Genomic DNA, 12219 nt, shown 5'->3' with positions numbered 1-12219 from the left:
TGTTTGTGCCCTCATGATCGATTCCGCTGACATTTCTTTTTGTCCAACAATTTAGTTATTCTAAACATACAACATTGATGATAGTGCTGTCAAACAACTCTATGACATCTATAGCCGGGGAGCCACAGGCCCAACATTTGAGAGGACCTGTGATGTCATAACATACTTTTTATTTTTGTTTTTTTCTATTAATTTGGTCAATAAGGTACACATAATGAGAGGCCTGCTCTGCCGGGAAACATTGCGAAAAAAAAAAGTCCCATCGACATCACTATACAGGAAAATAATAAAAAAATAAATCTGCTTTAAGTAGCATGTGAGGGGTCAAACAAGGGGTTCTTCATGATTCTGAATCCATTGCAATTATTTGTTTTGCATGAAAAACATTCCTTAGGCTAGATCTCAGCCCCACAAAACGGTGAAAAGTGATGAGTCATCATCAAAAATCACAGTTTTGAGAGGCCGAAATCTAGCCCAAGGAATGTTTTCCATGCAAAACAAATGCTTGCAATGGATTCAGAATCATGAAGAACCCCTAGTTTGACCCCTCACATGCCATTTAAAGCAGATCTATTTTTTGTATTATTTCCCTGTATAGTGAAGTTGACGGGACAGTGATACAAATGGCCATAACATTTTTTCGCAATGTTTTCGGCAGAGCAGGCCTCTCATTCTGTGTACCTTAACAGTATTACTGCCAGATGTTATTATTTATTTATTGGGTCTGGTGCCAGCAAAAGCACCTTACCTTTGCGACGTTATAGACAAAGATGTATTCATTTTTTTTAATTATTATTATTTTCTTTTCTCATTAAATAGATGTACTTTGGCTATACTGGCAGTAGAGGGCAGCCTCATGCAAGAATTAATGTGAAATGGCCGCGGACGGCTTCCATCCGTCAGACCACTAAATCGCTACAGAGCAATAGACCCAGAGAAAATAACAAGGAAGTGTTTTGTTACTCCATTGATGCTAACGTCCAGTGGGTTTTTGAGAGCACTATTACGGGAGATGTGTATTACGGTACACACCCGCGCGACCCCTCATCAGTTTACAGACATCAAAACAAGGTACAAAAGAACGAGCCAAAGAACGTACTATTGGTGGCGCGCCGCCGTGAAAAATGGGGCGAACGGGAACGTCCAAAGCGGTAAAAGAGTTAATGACCAAATGAATAGAAAAAACAAAAATAAAAAGTATGTCATGACGTCACAGGTAAAACCCTATTCTTTGAGCTTTTGGGCCTGTGGCTCCCCGACTACTATGAAAAAGTTGAATCTGCAACATTTTTTTTTTACAATATGTAGTGGGCGGTCCCTGCTTCATCTCTCTCTCTCTCAGCTAAGGGGTCCTTGCGATGAAAAACGCTGGAAGACCCTTAGACTGTTTGTTTGGTGTTTTCACGCCTGCTCCTCACCTCAGCCCAATACTGCTGCTTGGCGTCAGAGTCCATGTGTGCGAACCCTCCCAGGACCAGCGCCTTCATCAGTGTCCTCTGGACAGAGCTGGACAGCAGGTGGAGGGGAGGGCTGCGGCTCGCAAACTGCTTCGCCAAGTTCCACCAGTTCTCACACTGAACTACGATGTTCGCCCTGGGAGGAGGGGGAGAGAGAGAGAGATAGAGAGAGACGTTTTTTAACAACTCATTTATTCATAAAAGTGTTTGCTACATTACTTCTTTTAGAGCAATCAATCACAAACCCCAATACAAAACCACAACAAATAAGTTATAGCAGCAAATCAACAAAAGTGATTCGCATTTCATTTACAGAAAGAAGTGCACCTTCATAGTCCCATATACTTTTGAACACATCCAAGTCTTCAATTGTTTTTCATAGTATTTATATTCAAAACGAACTTGTGCTTTTTTTTTTGACTAAATCTTTCAAAGCTACTAGACAGCCCAAAAAGGAATTTTAGCAATCTACACTTTTCCCATAATTAAAACCAAATATAAACATCTGTTTAGAAAACACCACAACACAAACAAGAGAGAGAAAGAGAGAGAGTGCAGATGTATGGTATCCATTTTAACCCATTTAGACCTATGAGGCGATTTTAAAAACACCCTCTAAATCCTAACCTAGGTTTTATGAAACATTTCTATAAAAAGAAATAAAAAAAAATATATATATGATATATATATATATATATATATATATAATATATATATGATATAGATATGATATGATATGATATAGTACTTTATTGTCAGTTCACACTGAAATTTGTCTTACGACATAGCAGTCATGTATTCAAAACATATATACAAACATTTGTAACACATCAAGGCATACGTGACACGCTGAGTCGCGGTGCAGCCCCTGTAGTAACATATATATATATATCATGTTACTACAGTATATACACATCTTAAAATGACCAAGATACTTTTCAGGATTGAAAGGTATAACAACATATTAGGCTTTCCAGGTCTCAGTGGTTGACTCTCTTGCCGGTAGTCAAATTAACTGTTTAGATTACTACATCCATATCATTGTCCATTATCAGGCCTTTTCTAAATAACTCTAACTGAAATGAGAGAAAGATAGAGTTATTTGTCTGAACTTTATAAGTGCCTGTAAAAGCTTTCCTGCAAATGTGTCAAATTTCTCTGCCTCGCAGACACCATGCAGTGCTATTGCACCCTGTAACCACAAGACGGTGCTGTTCCATGCATTTAGCGTTGAAGGTGCTCAAATTATGTAGGAGTGTAACCAGTGCAAAGGTAAAGTTAACCCAATTTACATTTAAAGAAATCTTCCATTCTGAGGGGTCACTGGCAGATGGGTGGTCCGTGGTCAAATACATATTATTTTGGGGGTCCTTGACATGACAAAGTTAGAGAAGCAGTGATTCTAACCAATTTAGGTCTAGAATTATTTAATGCTTTAACTATTGAAAAATCACACCCGTGTGAACTGAGCGGTGGTCGTGGAGGCTGCGCAACAGCAAAACAAATATATATATATTGTGTGTGTGTGTGTGTGTGTGTGTGTGTGTGTGTGTGGGTGGGTGGGTGTCTGGCCTGGCCTGGCCTGAACAACAGCGCCCCTCCCTTAACATGTGTGGTCACAAAAGGTACTACATACAGGCTACATACACCATACAGACAGACACGCATACAGACAGACAGACAGACAGACAGACAGACCCACACACACGGCCACGTATAGGAGCGTTGTGACCACCGCTCAAAAATGGCAGATATGCAAGCTCACAGCGAGCTGTGAGCTTGTAGACCTGCTATTTTTGAAAGATTGTGATTTCTAAAAGCGAACATTTGTAACTCAAATATTTGCTTCTGGATGGTCCGTGGAACAACATATTTTGAGATGGGGGTCCGTGGTCAAATACTATCATCATTTTGGGGGTCCTTCACATGACAAATTGTGAGCACCACTGACATAGAAACACATATATATATATATTTTAAAGAAACCTTAGAAGGATTTAGAAGACACTTATAGAATCGGGTCAAAAATATTCAAAGACTTGCACAAGCGTTCAATAGCAGATCTACAAGCTCAGCATATGCTGTGAGCTTGTATACCGGTATCTGCTATTTCTCAATAGTTAAAGCATTAAATAATGTTTAAAGTGGTTCAAGTCTAAAGTGACACAGATTTGCGTTCAGGCCTAAATGGGTTCTAATGGGTCCTGTGTGGTTCTCTCACCTCTCCCTCTTCTCCACCAGTGTGACCAGAAGCTCCACCGTGTCGTTGGCCAGCTCCGTCTCTGAGCTCCACACAGACAGGTTGTTGATCACCTTCTCCAGCAGGTAGCCCACGATCCACTGGGCCCCGTCTGTGTCGGCGCCAAACGCCGTGATCAGCGGGATGCTGATCTGAGGAACCAAAGAACGTACGGACCAGTTTGAGGGAGGTGTTGGAAGGAAGCCAGGCTGGTGCTCTCCAAACGAAAGACAACACCCGACCACAAATATATACGTAGGGAATGAAACGGCATTCCACAACTTTAGTTTTAACCAGTTGAAAGAAAAAAAAAAACATGTATTTTCATCTTTACACAGGCTTTTGTTGTTATTGCTTTTTACCCTTTTTAGGACCTTTCTATGGAGGGTTCATGTGGCGTTAGCACAGACCAATGGACACTTTTTTGTTTGGCTCTGCACTATTGGGTTGTGTTGGTAGTATTGAATATTATTGCTTGTGTTTGACATGTTGGTGAGATACTTGTGTAGCACTGACTAACATCAATTGTTTGGACACTTTTGTTTGGCACTGCATTGATTAGTTGTGCTGTAAGTATTGCTATTTGTGTTGCGATTGTGTTGCATTGACTGCTTTCTCGACACTTTATGTATATTTTTCTCTTTTTGTATTTGTATCTTTGTGTATATATTCTTCTTCTTTTGTGCCTTGCTTTTTTTTTACTGTACACAACAGTACTTATTTTTCTCTTTTTCATACTTTCGTAACCTTTGTAACCTTCGCTGATTGGCTGTGGGGCGTCTTACTTGTTTACCATGTTAAAATATTTGACGCACGATCGTGTCAGCTACGCGACCGCGTATTTCCCGGTGAACCTGTGCGCAAAGGTGGGGGCCGATGGGCAAGGAGGGTTGCGAGCTTATGAGAAACAACTAAAATAAGACCTTAAAACCTGGCGAAAACAGTTGCGTGCATTAGCGGAAGATGACGATAAAGGAAATCATTAAATGGAAAACATTAAATTAACTTCTGAAAAGCCTACACAGCCTTAAAACATGGCAAAAACAGTTGCGTGCATTAGCGCAAGATTAGATGAGGATAAAGGAAATCATTAAATGGAAAACATTAAATTAACTTCTGAAAAGGCTTCTAAGCCTACACTATAGCCTACTAAAAACTAGTGAACCGCGATCTTGCCACACGTGAATAATTGTGGTTGTAAACAATAACACAGACAATATAAATCCTTAGTCTAGTTGTGGGAAGAAAAGGATATCATCATGGCTCCAAATAACTTTTAAATATCTTGCAATTGGCGACGAGTCTCTTACTAAATCGGCAAGAGTGCCTCTCATTCTCAATACATAAAGGCTAAGCAATATAACCTCTCCATCATCAGCAATAGTCAGTGGTGCGTGTTCCCCACACTCCCAAGCCCCCACCGTTGCGCTTAGGTTCACCGGGAAATACTCGGTCGAGTCAGCTACCGGAACACCCCTATGCATGGGTTGCATTTGTAGTCCTAAACGGCCAATGTGGAGGACCAACACAGATGTTTCAATTTGTCTGAATGACATAGACCTAATGTTCTATGCCAATCAAAACACCTGTGTTGGTCCTCAACAAGGACGGTGTAGGGCTACAAACGCAACCCATGAATTCTACATACACAACCACCTCACCGGTTATTCTACGTACTAACTCTGCCTATCTCACCTGTTCGTACAGCTTCTCGTCCACCAGAAGGTAGGTCTTGGCCCACCGGCGGAGGAACCACACGATGTCTTTGCCCATCTGAGGACTGAGCAGCTCTGTCAGGCTGGCTCTGGTCGCCCTGGACTCCACCTCCGACGTCCTCAACACAGCAGACAACAGCCTGAGGGAGGTGGGGGGGGGGGGGGGAGAGAGAGAGAGAGAGAGAGAAGGGTAAAGGGAAAAGGGGTGAGGAGAGAAGACAGCACTTTAAATGTAGTGGATTTGCATTGTGCAGGTCCTGTTACAGATTTTGGCCTCACACAAATGTTTTACAACCCTGTGAACAGCACCTAGGGGTTAAAGCCAAAACAAATCCCAAGACTGGAAATTATTTTCAGACCATGTCCCAATATGTGATTTTTTGCTACACCTCCCCCTTACCGGTATTTGTTTTTTGCGGATCTGAACTGATCTCATAAATAGCCCTTATGGAATCCTCAAGACTGAAATTAGTCCCCAGGACTAAGAACATTAACCCCTGAGCACCTACAATGTGCCCACCACGTTGAGTCTGAGAGTTCCAAACACAGCATGTACAGTACGTATAGGGGTAGGGACTAGGGAGGCTGATAATTGTCACTACACATATTTATTACTTTCAGTTACTTTCACCTAAGCGTATGGCTGCTCAGTTAGATGGTTATGAATGATGAGTGCTCGACTGCTCGTGGTAGGTGTGAAGGGAAGCACACACCGGATGCGGAGGCGGTGCATCAAAACATGACGCCCCCATTAATTTCAATGAACTAACCCACACCGGCGGCATCAGACACGTGCAGGCACGTGACGCTGCGCAGCCGACCCTACGCTGCGCAGCCGCGCGCGTAGGATTGGGGCGGTATGGACATTTTGTTATCGCGGTTATCGTCTTCCCATTATCGACGGTATTGCGGTAATTACCGCACCCCCGTATCCATTAATTAAGGTTCGGCGATAAGCCAAAATATTGCCATCATCTTCCCAAAATTAGCCGCTTCACAGCCCGACTGCCCGAGTAATACTTCCCCGTACAGCACAGCGGGTCTGGCTTTGAAAGGAGCAGATCTTCAGATCTGTGCATTGTCGGATTACTATAGTAATGTAGGCTGGGGCTTTTCAGACACAGTACGCTGTGTGTGAACAACAACCAGATGAGAGACGCGGGTAGATCGTGTACAGTGATTCTGTAAACTCACTTCTCAAATCGCATTGATTGAGTGGTGATATAAACATATAGACAGGTTACCATACTTGACAGAAAAGGTTGTAAAATCACCGACGGGGCACAGCGCGCTCCTGCAATTGAAGTCAGCGACGTGGTGGAAAAAGTAAAAGCTAGTTTCATTTTCGGTTTTAGTCCTCGCAGCTCATGCTCCGCCCGTATGAATAAAAAAGAAACTGCCACAAGGTATGTAGTATAATAAACATACTTGTGTTGTGTGGATTATAGAGAAAGTTTAACGCTGCTCCAGTAGCAGACTACGAGGCAGGTCTGTGTCTTTGACTCTCCGAGTGATGTAGGCTAACGGCCCGAGCTTCCAAACATGGAGCGCATGCGGTCCTCGCTTCTCCCCCGTTTTAAAACTTGCTTGTTCTCAATAAAAAAATAGCCCTTTTTTTTGTCTTTTTTGACCACGGTAAGGACCTTTACACCGCGGTAGGCCGCGGTGTACGACGGTTACCGTCCCCAACCCTACGCGCGCGGCCGCTGTGTGTTGTGAGCTTGTAGATCGGCTATTTTCGGCAAAGAGTTTCGGCAAAGAGGTTTGGTGTAGAGCAGGGGTCTTCAACGTTTTCAGGCCGGGGACCCCCAAACTGATGGGGAGATGGAGCAGGGACCCCCTACCACCTCGTAGGGTGGGGGGGTCGGGGCTACGACATATTTTTTATTTTAAACATGTTCAAGTTACAGCGAGCAGGGTGGGCCGTACCACAACCATTTCTAAACATACTACTTATTAACTGAGAACAAATGTCAATACTATGAACAATATGTCAATTGCATAGTAATCATGTATTCAAGCTATTCAAAATGGATAGAATCATGATTTATTTTTTAAATAAATGTGGAAAAAGGCAAAAAAAAAGAAGAAAAAAAAACATTTTTTGAAATCTTTTTTTTTTTTTTTTTTTTTTTTTTTAAGCAATAATTTCGCGGACCCCCTGCAGTACCTCCGCGGACCCCCTAGGGGTCGCGGACCCCCTGTTGAAGACACCTGGTGTAGAGGGGAAAAAGAGTGAAAGGTCAAGTTTTGGTTCAAGTGGATAAATATTTGGAAACACAATTTTACATAAACCCAAAATACACTGATGATTGTGCTGTCTAACGATGAAACTTTATGGAATCTATGGGTTGTGGGGGGGTCCCTGCTTCATCTCTCTCTCGACTAAGGGGTCCTTGGCCTGAAAACGTTGAAGAAACATGCTTTAGGTCGTCTTCAGTTCAGTGACACTTCTCGACACACACACACCGGGGCCGAAAAGCCAAACGGCCTCTCTACCCTACCCACTCTCTACCAACTAAGCTACCGCCGTTTCCCCGAAAAGGAAAATGGAAGATGATCCTCGAAGCTACAAGCAGGGAGGCAGAAACAACATCGAGTGTGATTTATTCCTGGTTGTGCGTGGGTGTCATCATGCACCAGAAATAACAGATCTACAAGCTCACAACGAGTCACGTTGTGACGCGCTGTGAGCTTGTAGATCATCTATTTTCGGTGCACCTTCGCGAAACTAAGTATAACTCTAGCTTTAGAATGATGACAGATTGAACCTAAGGTCATTATGAGAGAGAGAGAGAGAGTGATAAATGAGAGAGAGAGAACAAAAGAGAGGTGGGAGTCAGCGGTTGTTTGTTACTGTTGCTCAGAGACCAAATCAAACGCCATTTAGACAAACAACACTAAACCCACATAATCACACACACGCTTTCTATCACACACACACGCACGCACGCACGCACGCAAAAGTTCAAAAATGTCACAAATTCGTTCTCCTGCTATACCAACGTGTGGAACGCCCTAAAGGAGTGTAAATCCCTAGCCTCCTTCAAAATCGGTCTGAAAAGTCACCTTAATCAGAAGCCCATACTCTCCTCCCTCATTTTCCACTCCAAATATCTTAATTTTCTTTTTATTTTCCTTTTTTTCTTCTTTTTGAATGCTTTTTCCCTTTTGTTATTGATGATATCCTATGCAAAGTACTGTGTTCTATCCGTCTGTCTTTCAATGTTATATGAGATACATAAAGTGGTTCCTGTGTAAATAAGCCGAAAAGCTTCTTTTAGTTGACCTTGTATCAGTGATTTGTACTGTCATGAAACTGTACTTTTTCCTATGCACACTTCTAATAAATTCTTCAATCAATTTTTAACAAGCCGTCCCAACTATGGGGTGCTGTGAATGCCTTTTTTGTCCATTTGAGGAGGATTTGCGTGTGCTTGTGCGCACACGCACACGCACACACACACACGCACACACACACACACACACACAACCTCTTCGTCAAAAGGCCACAGAGATAGGGAGCTTAAATGGGCTCAGGCTGCTGTGTGTCCTCTCACTGTGTTCAGGAGGGACAGTGCACGGTTTCACATTGTCTGCACAAAACAAAACCGTGCTGACATTTGTCAGGGCCAGGGTCGAACGCAACGCGCGCTATTTGGGAAACCTGACGCCTTCGGGCCCCTTGTCTTTTTGGTCCCCCTGCTGTCAGCCATGCAGAGTCCCCGGAACCCATAACGGACGATCTAGAATGCACACAATGACCTTCAACAAAAACAATATTGCTGTCTGCTGTGGCTTGCTATTGTCATCACTGCGATTAGCTGTTACACGCAAACACGCACACGCGCACACACACACACACACACACACACACACACACACACACACACACACACACACACACACACACACACACACACACACACACACACACACACACACACACACACACACACGTAAACACCTTGGGCCTCAACAGAGGGTACATGCAGTGTCTTTCAAATTGTCATCAAGAGTGATTCCTTACATGGATTGCAATGCTGGCGCGTGTCTGACACAGACATGATTCATATAGGGATTCCAATGCTGGAGAGTGTGTCTTCTTGACAGACATGCAGACAGACAAATATTTATGCTGACTCCCCATGGACGGAAACGGTTTTCTTGTCCACTTGCCCCGAGTGTCATTTTGTTATTGACGCAGACATGTGTGCATGACAGTAGTGAATACTGCACAATGAATCTGCTGTGCACAGGTTGAGTGGAAATAGCCAACAGGTCGTTGTGAGCTTGTAGTGCTGCCATTTCTACAGTTGTTCAAAGTGAAATGAAACTTTTTTCAACATGGAAATGATTATGACGATCGTGCTAAATAATTGCGATTATCTCAAATAATTATAATCATAGTACAGTCTGGAGTGATAAGCTATCACCGCGGTATAGTCTTTTTAAGTCAGAAAACTACAAGATTACGTCATTCGCCACGGTGAAGGGCTATCACCGTGAACCCCGACATCTCTCCTCTGTTTTTAGCTTCAGACATCTCCCCATCACCCCGTTCACTGATTGGTCGATCTTGACCAATCAGTGTGCCCCCTGGTTTCATCCGAAAATCGGCGATCGTCTAACCTTCCCTAGTCACCACTCGTGCATCGATAGCTCATGGCTGGTCTGACATGAAGCAGAAGTGACGTCATGGCCCTTTCCTTCTCCAAGGCACCTTCCACCCATTCGTTTACTGTCTGTACACACGTGCTTCTACTGCAGCCGTGCTGGGGGCTATGCTAGCGAAACTTTTCAGTTCTACTCTTGAGTCACACGTGGATTATTTGAGGGGACATTTACGTGAACGGATCGCGCACGCGAAACGCACTGGGACATGATGCGGCAGCCGAATCTCCCACTCTAAGCCAATGCAGATTGAGAATTTCACTGGGAACTGGGGTGAGTAAAACAACCCGGATCGCGGAATGGTAATGGGGGATGAAGACCACGTGATATAGCGCTGGATGTCTGGTAAAATTAATGCGGTTCAGATCATAATATAATAATAGAAATTTCACGGCTAATCTACCAACAACCATTCTATTTCGGGCTGGCAAAGAGTTAATGACTCGTCTCGAGTCAGTCTCGGACTAAGGGACTCTTCCCCCACCGAGTCCACTCGAGTCAAGACAATGCAATGAAATACTTGTATACCCATATTAAGAGGAGCCCATTCACATTACATTATAAGAGAGCTGTCTGGCGCTTTTCATTGATGAATTATTAGATGATGATGTGTGTAAATGGTTTAGTAAATAAACCCATAGTCCGGGAAATGTGTCAAAAAGTTCAAATAAATAATAGCAGGAACTATTCCAAAATGTTAAATTATGTCCTGAGAACTCCATGACGTTATACATAGATCTATCTGCTTCATTTTGCAACTTCCCTATACTCTCTCTCCATGTTTCGTGTCTATCTCGACTTGGTCTCGACCCCCGCTGGTATCGGTCTTGACTCGGACTCGCCCCCCATCGGACTTGGTCTTGACTTGAACTCGCTTTAGGAGGACTCGACTACAACACTAATGGGGACTACAGTTTGAACAGAGACAGGGGTGCCTGGTGGACCACTGGACATGGGTGCGTTCATTCCTTGAGTCGCACCCCAGCTCGTGTCATTTAGATTCCAGCCACCGTTGCATCCGCCACCTGGCCTTCCTCTAATTAAATAACAACATGCTGGGGAGTGGCAGCGACCCCACCTACCAGGGCTTGGCTGGCTGGCGCCTGCCCTGCTGCAAGGTTAACAACCCATTTAGGCCTAGAAATATTGAATGCTTTAACCAGTGAAAAATAGCAGATATAGATCTGCTATTTTTGAAAAAGTCGTGAAAATGTGTGCAAATCTTTGAATATATGTATTTTCAAAGTGAACGTTTGTAACTCAAATTTTGCTTCTGGGGGGGGGGGGGGGGGGGGGGGTCCCTGGAACTAAATATTTTGAGATGGGGGTCCGTGGCCAAATAAATATAATTTTGGGGGTCCTTCACATGAAAAGGTTTGAAAACCACTGACACAGTATTCTCTCAAGAACAGACTAATTGAGCTCCATTATATTATATTTATTTAAAGCATGGTTGGGGATCTGCCATTCTGCCATTCAGGGGCGTCACAAGGAGGGGAAAAGTGGGACTGAGTTACTAGGGCCCAAGGTGGAGGGGCCTTAATTATTTGATATTTTAGCTATTGAAAAATAGCAGATATACAAGCTCACAGCGTGGCAACGAGTGCCGCGCTGCGAGCTTGTAGATCCAAAATAGCTGATCTACAAGCTCGCAGCTGTGAGCTTTTATATCTGCCCAGAATTTGGTGCGACACCCCTGCTGACATTCCCCCCAGTGGGACTGGCACCACCACACCCCAAGAGCTTCCAGGGGGCATTAGGGACAAAGGATGTGCGTAAGCTCGTAATCATCACACAATTGAAGACATGTGTGTATAATAAAGGCAACAGATGGAGCGTGTGAATGTGTGTATGTAGGTACATATCCCCAGTCACGCGCCAATGGGCATTACTCCCAGGGCCACGCCATGCTGTGCCGTGCCATGCCATACCAAACACCACAATGACAGTTTCATTGTCGCACCGTTTTACTAGTCACAGTTTACACTTGGCGTGTGCAAGTGTGAACTTGAGAGACCTGACCCCTTCTGTGGCTTTACAGCACACCGGACAAGGATGTCCCAAGAACCTGTTCCCTGGCAGGTGGCTCTGTGTGCGTTTTATTAGGGCTGCTGCTGGTAAGTGAGAAATATCC

General features: G+C 43.8%; 1 protein-coding gene across 1 annotated transcript in view; it reads right to left on the bottom strand.

Moving 5' to 3' along the window:
* Positions 1-12219, bottom strand: part of xpo4 (exportin 4) — a 98740-nt gene that overhangs the window by 26878 nt on the left and 59643 nt on the right. Inside the window, exons 14-16 of the mRNA XM_080753258.1 lie at positions 5392-5551; positions 3679-3848; positions 1419-1593 (exon numbers count right to left, since the gene is read on the bottom strand). Of these exons, the coding sequence (XP_080609384.1) occupies positions 1419-1593; positions 3679-3848; positions 5392-5551 (505 nt within the window). The remainder of the gene's footprint in view (positions 1-1418; positions 1594-3678; positions 3849-5391; positions 5552-12219) is intronic.

This window comes from Nannobrachium achirus, assembly GCF_963921795.1.
Source record: "Nannobrachium achirus genome assembly, chromosome: 22".
In the NCBI taxonomy this organism is placed as follows: domain Eukaryota; kingdom Metazoa; phylum Chordata; class Actinopteri; order Myctophiformes; family Myctophidae; genus Nannobrachium; species Nannobrachium achirus.
This window is presented reverse-complemented; position numbering and strand designations above follow the sequence as displayed.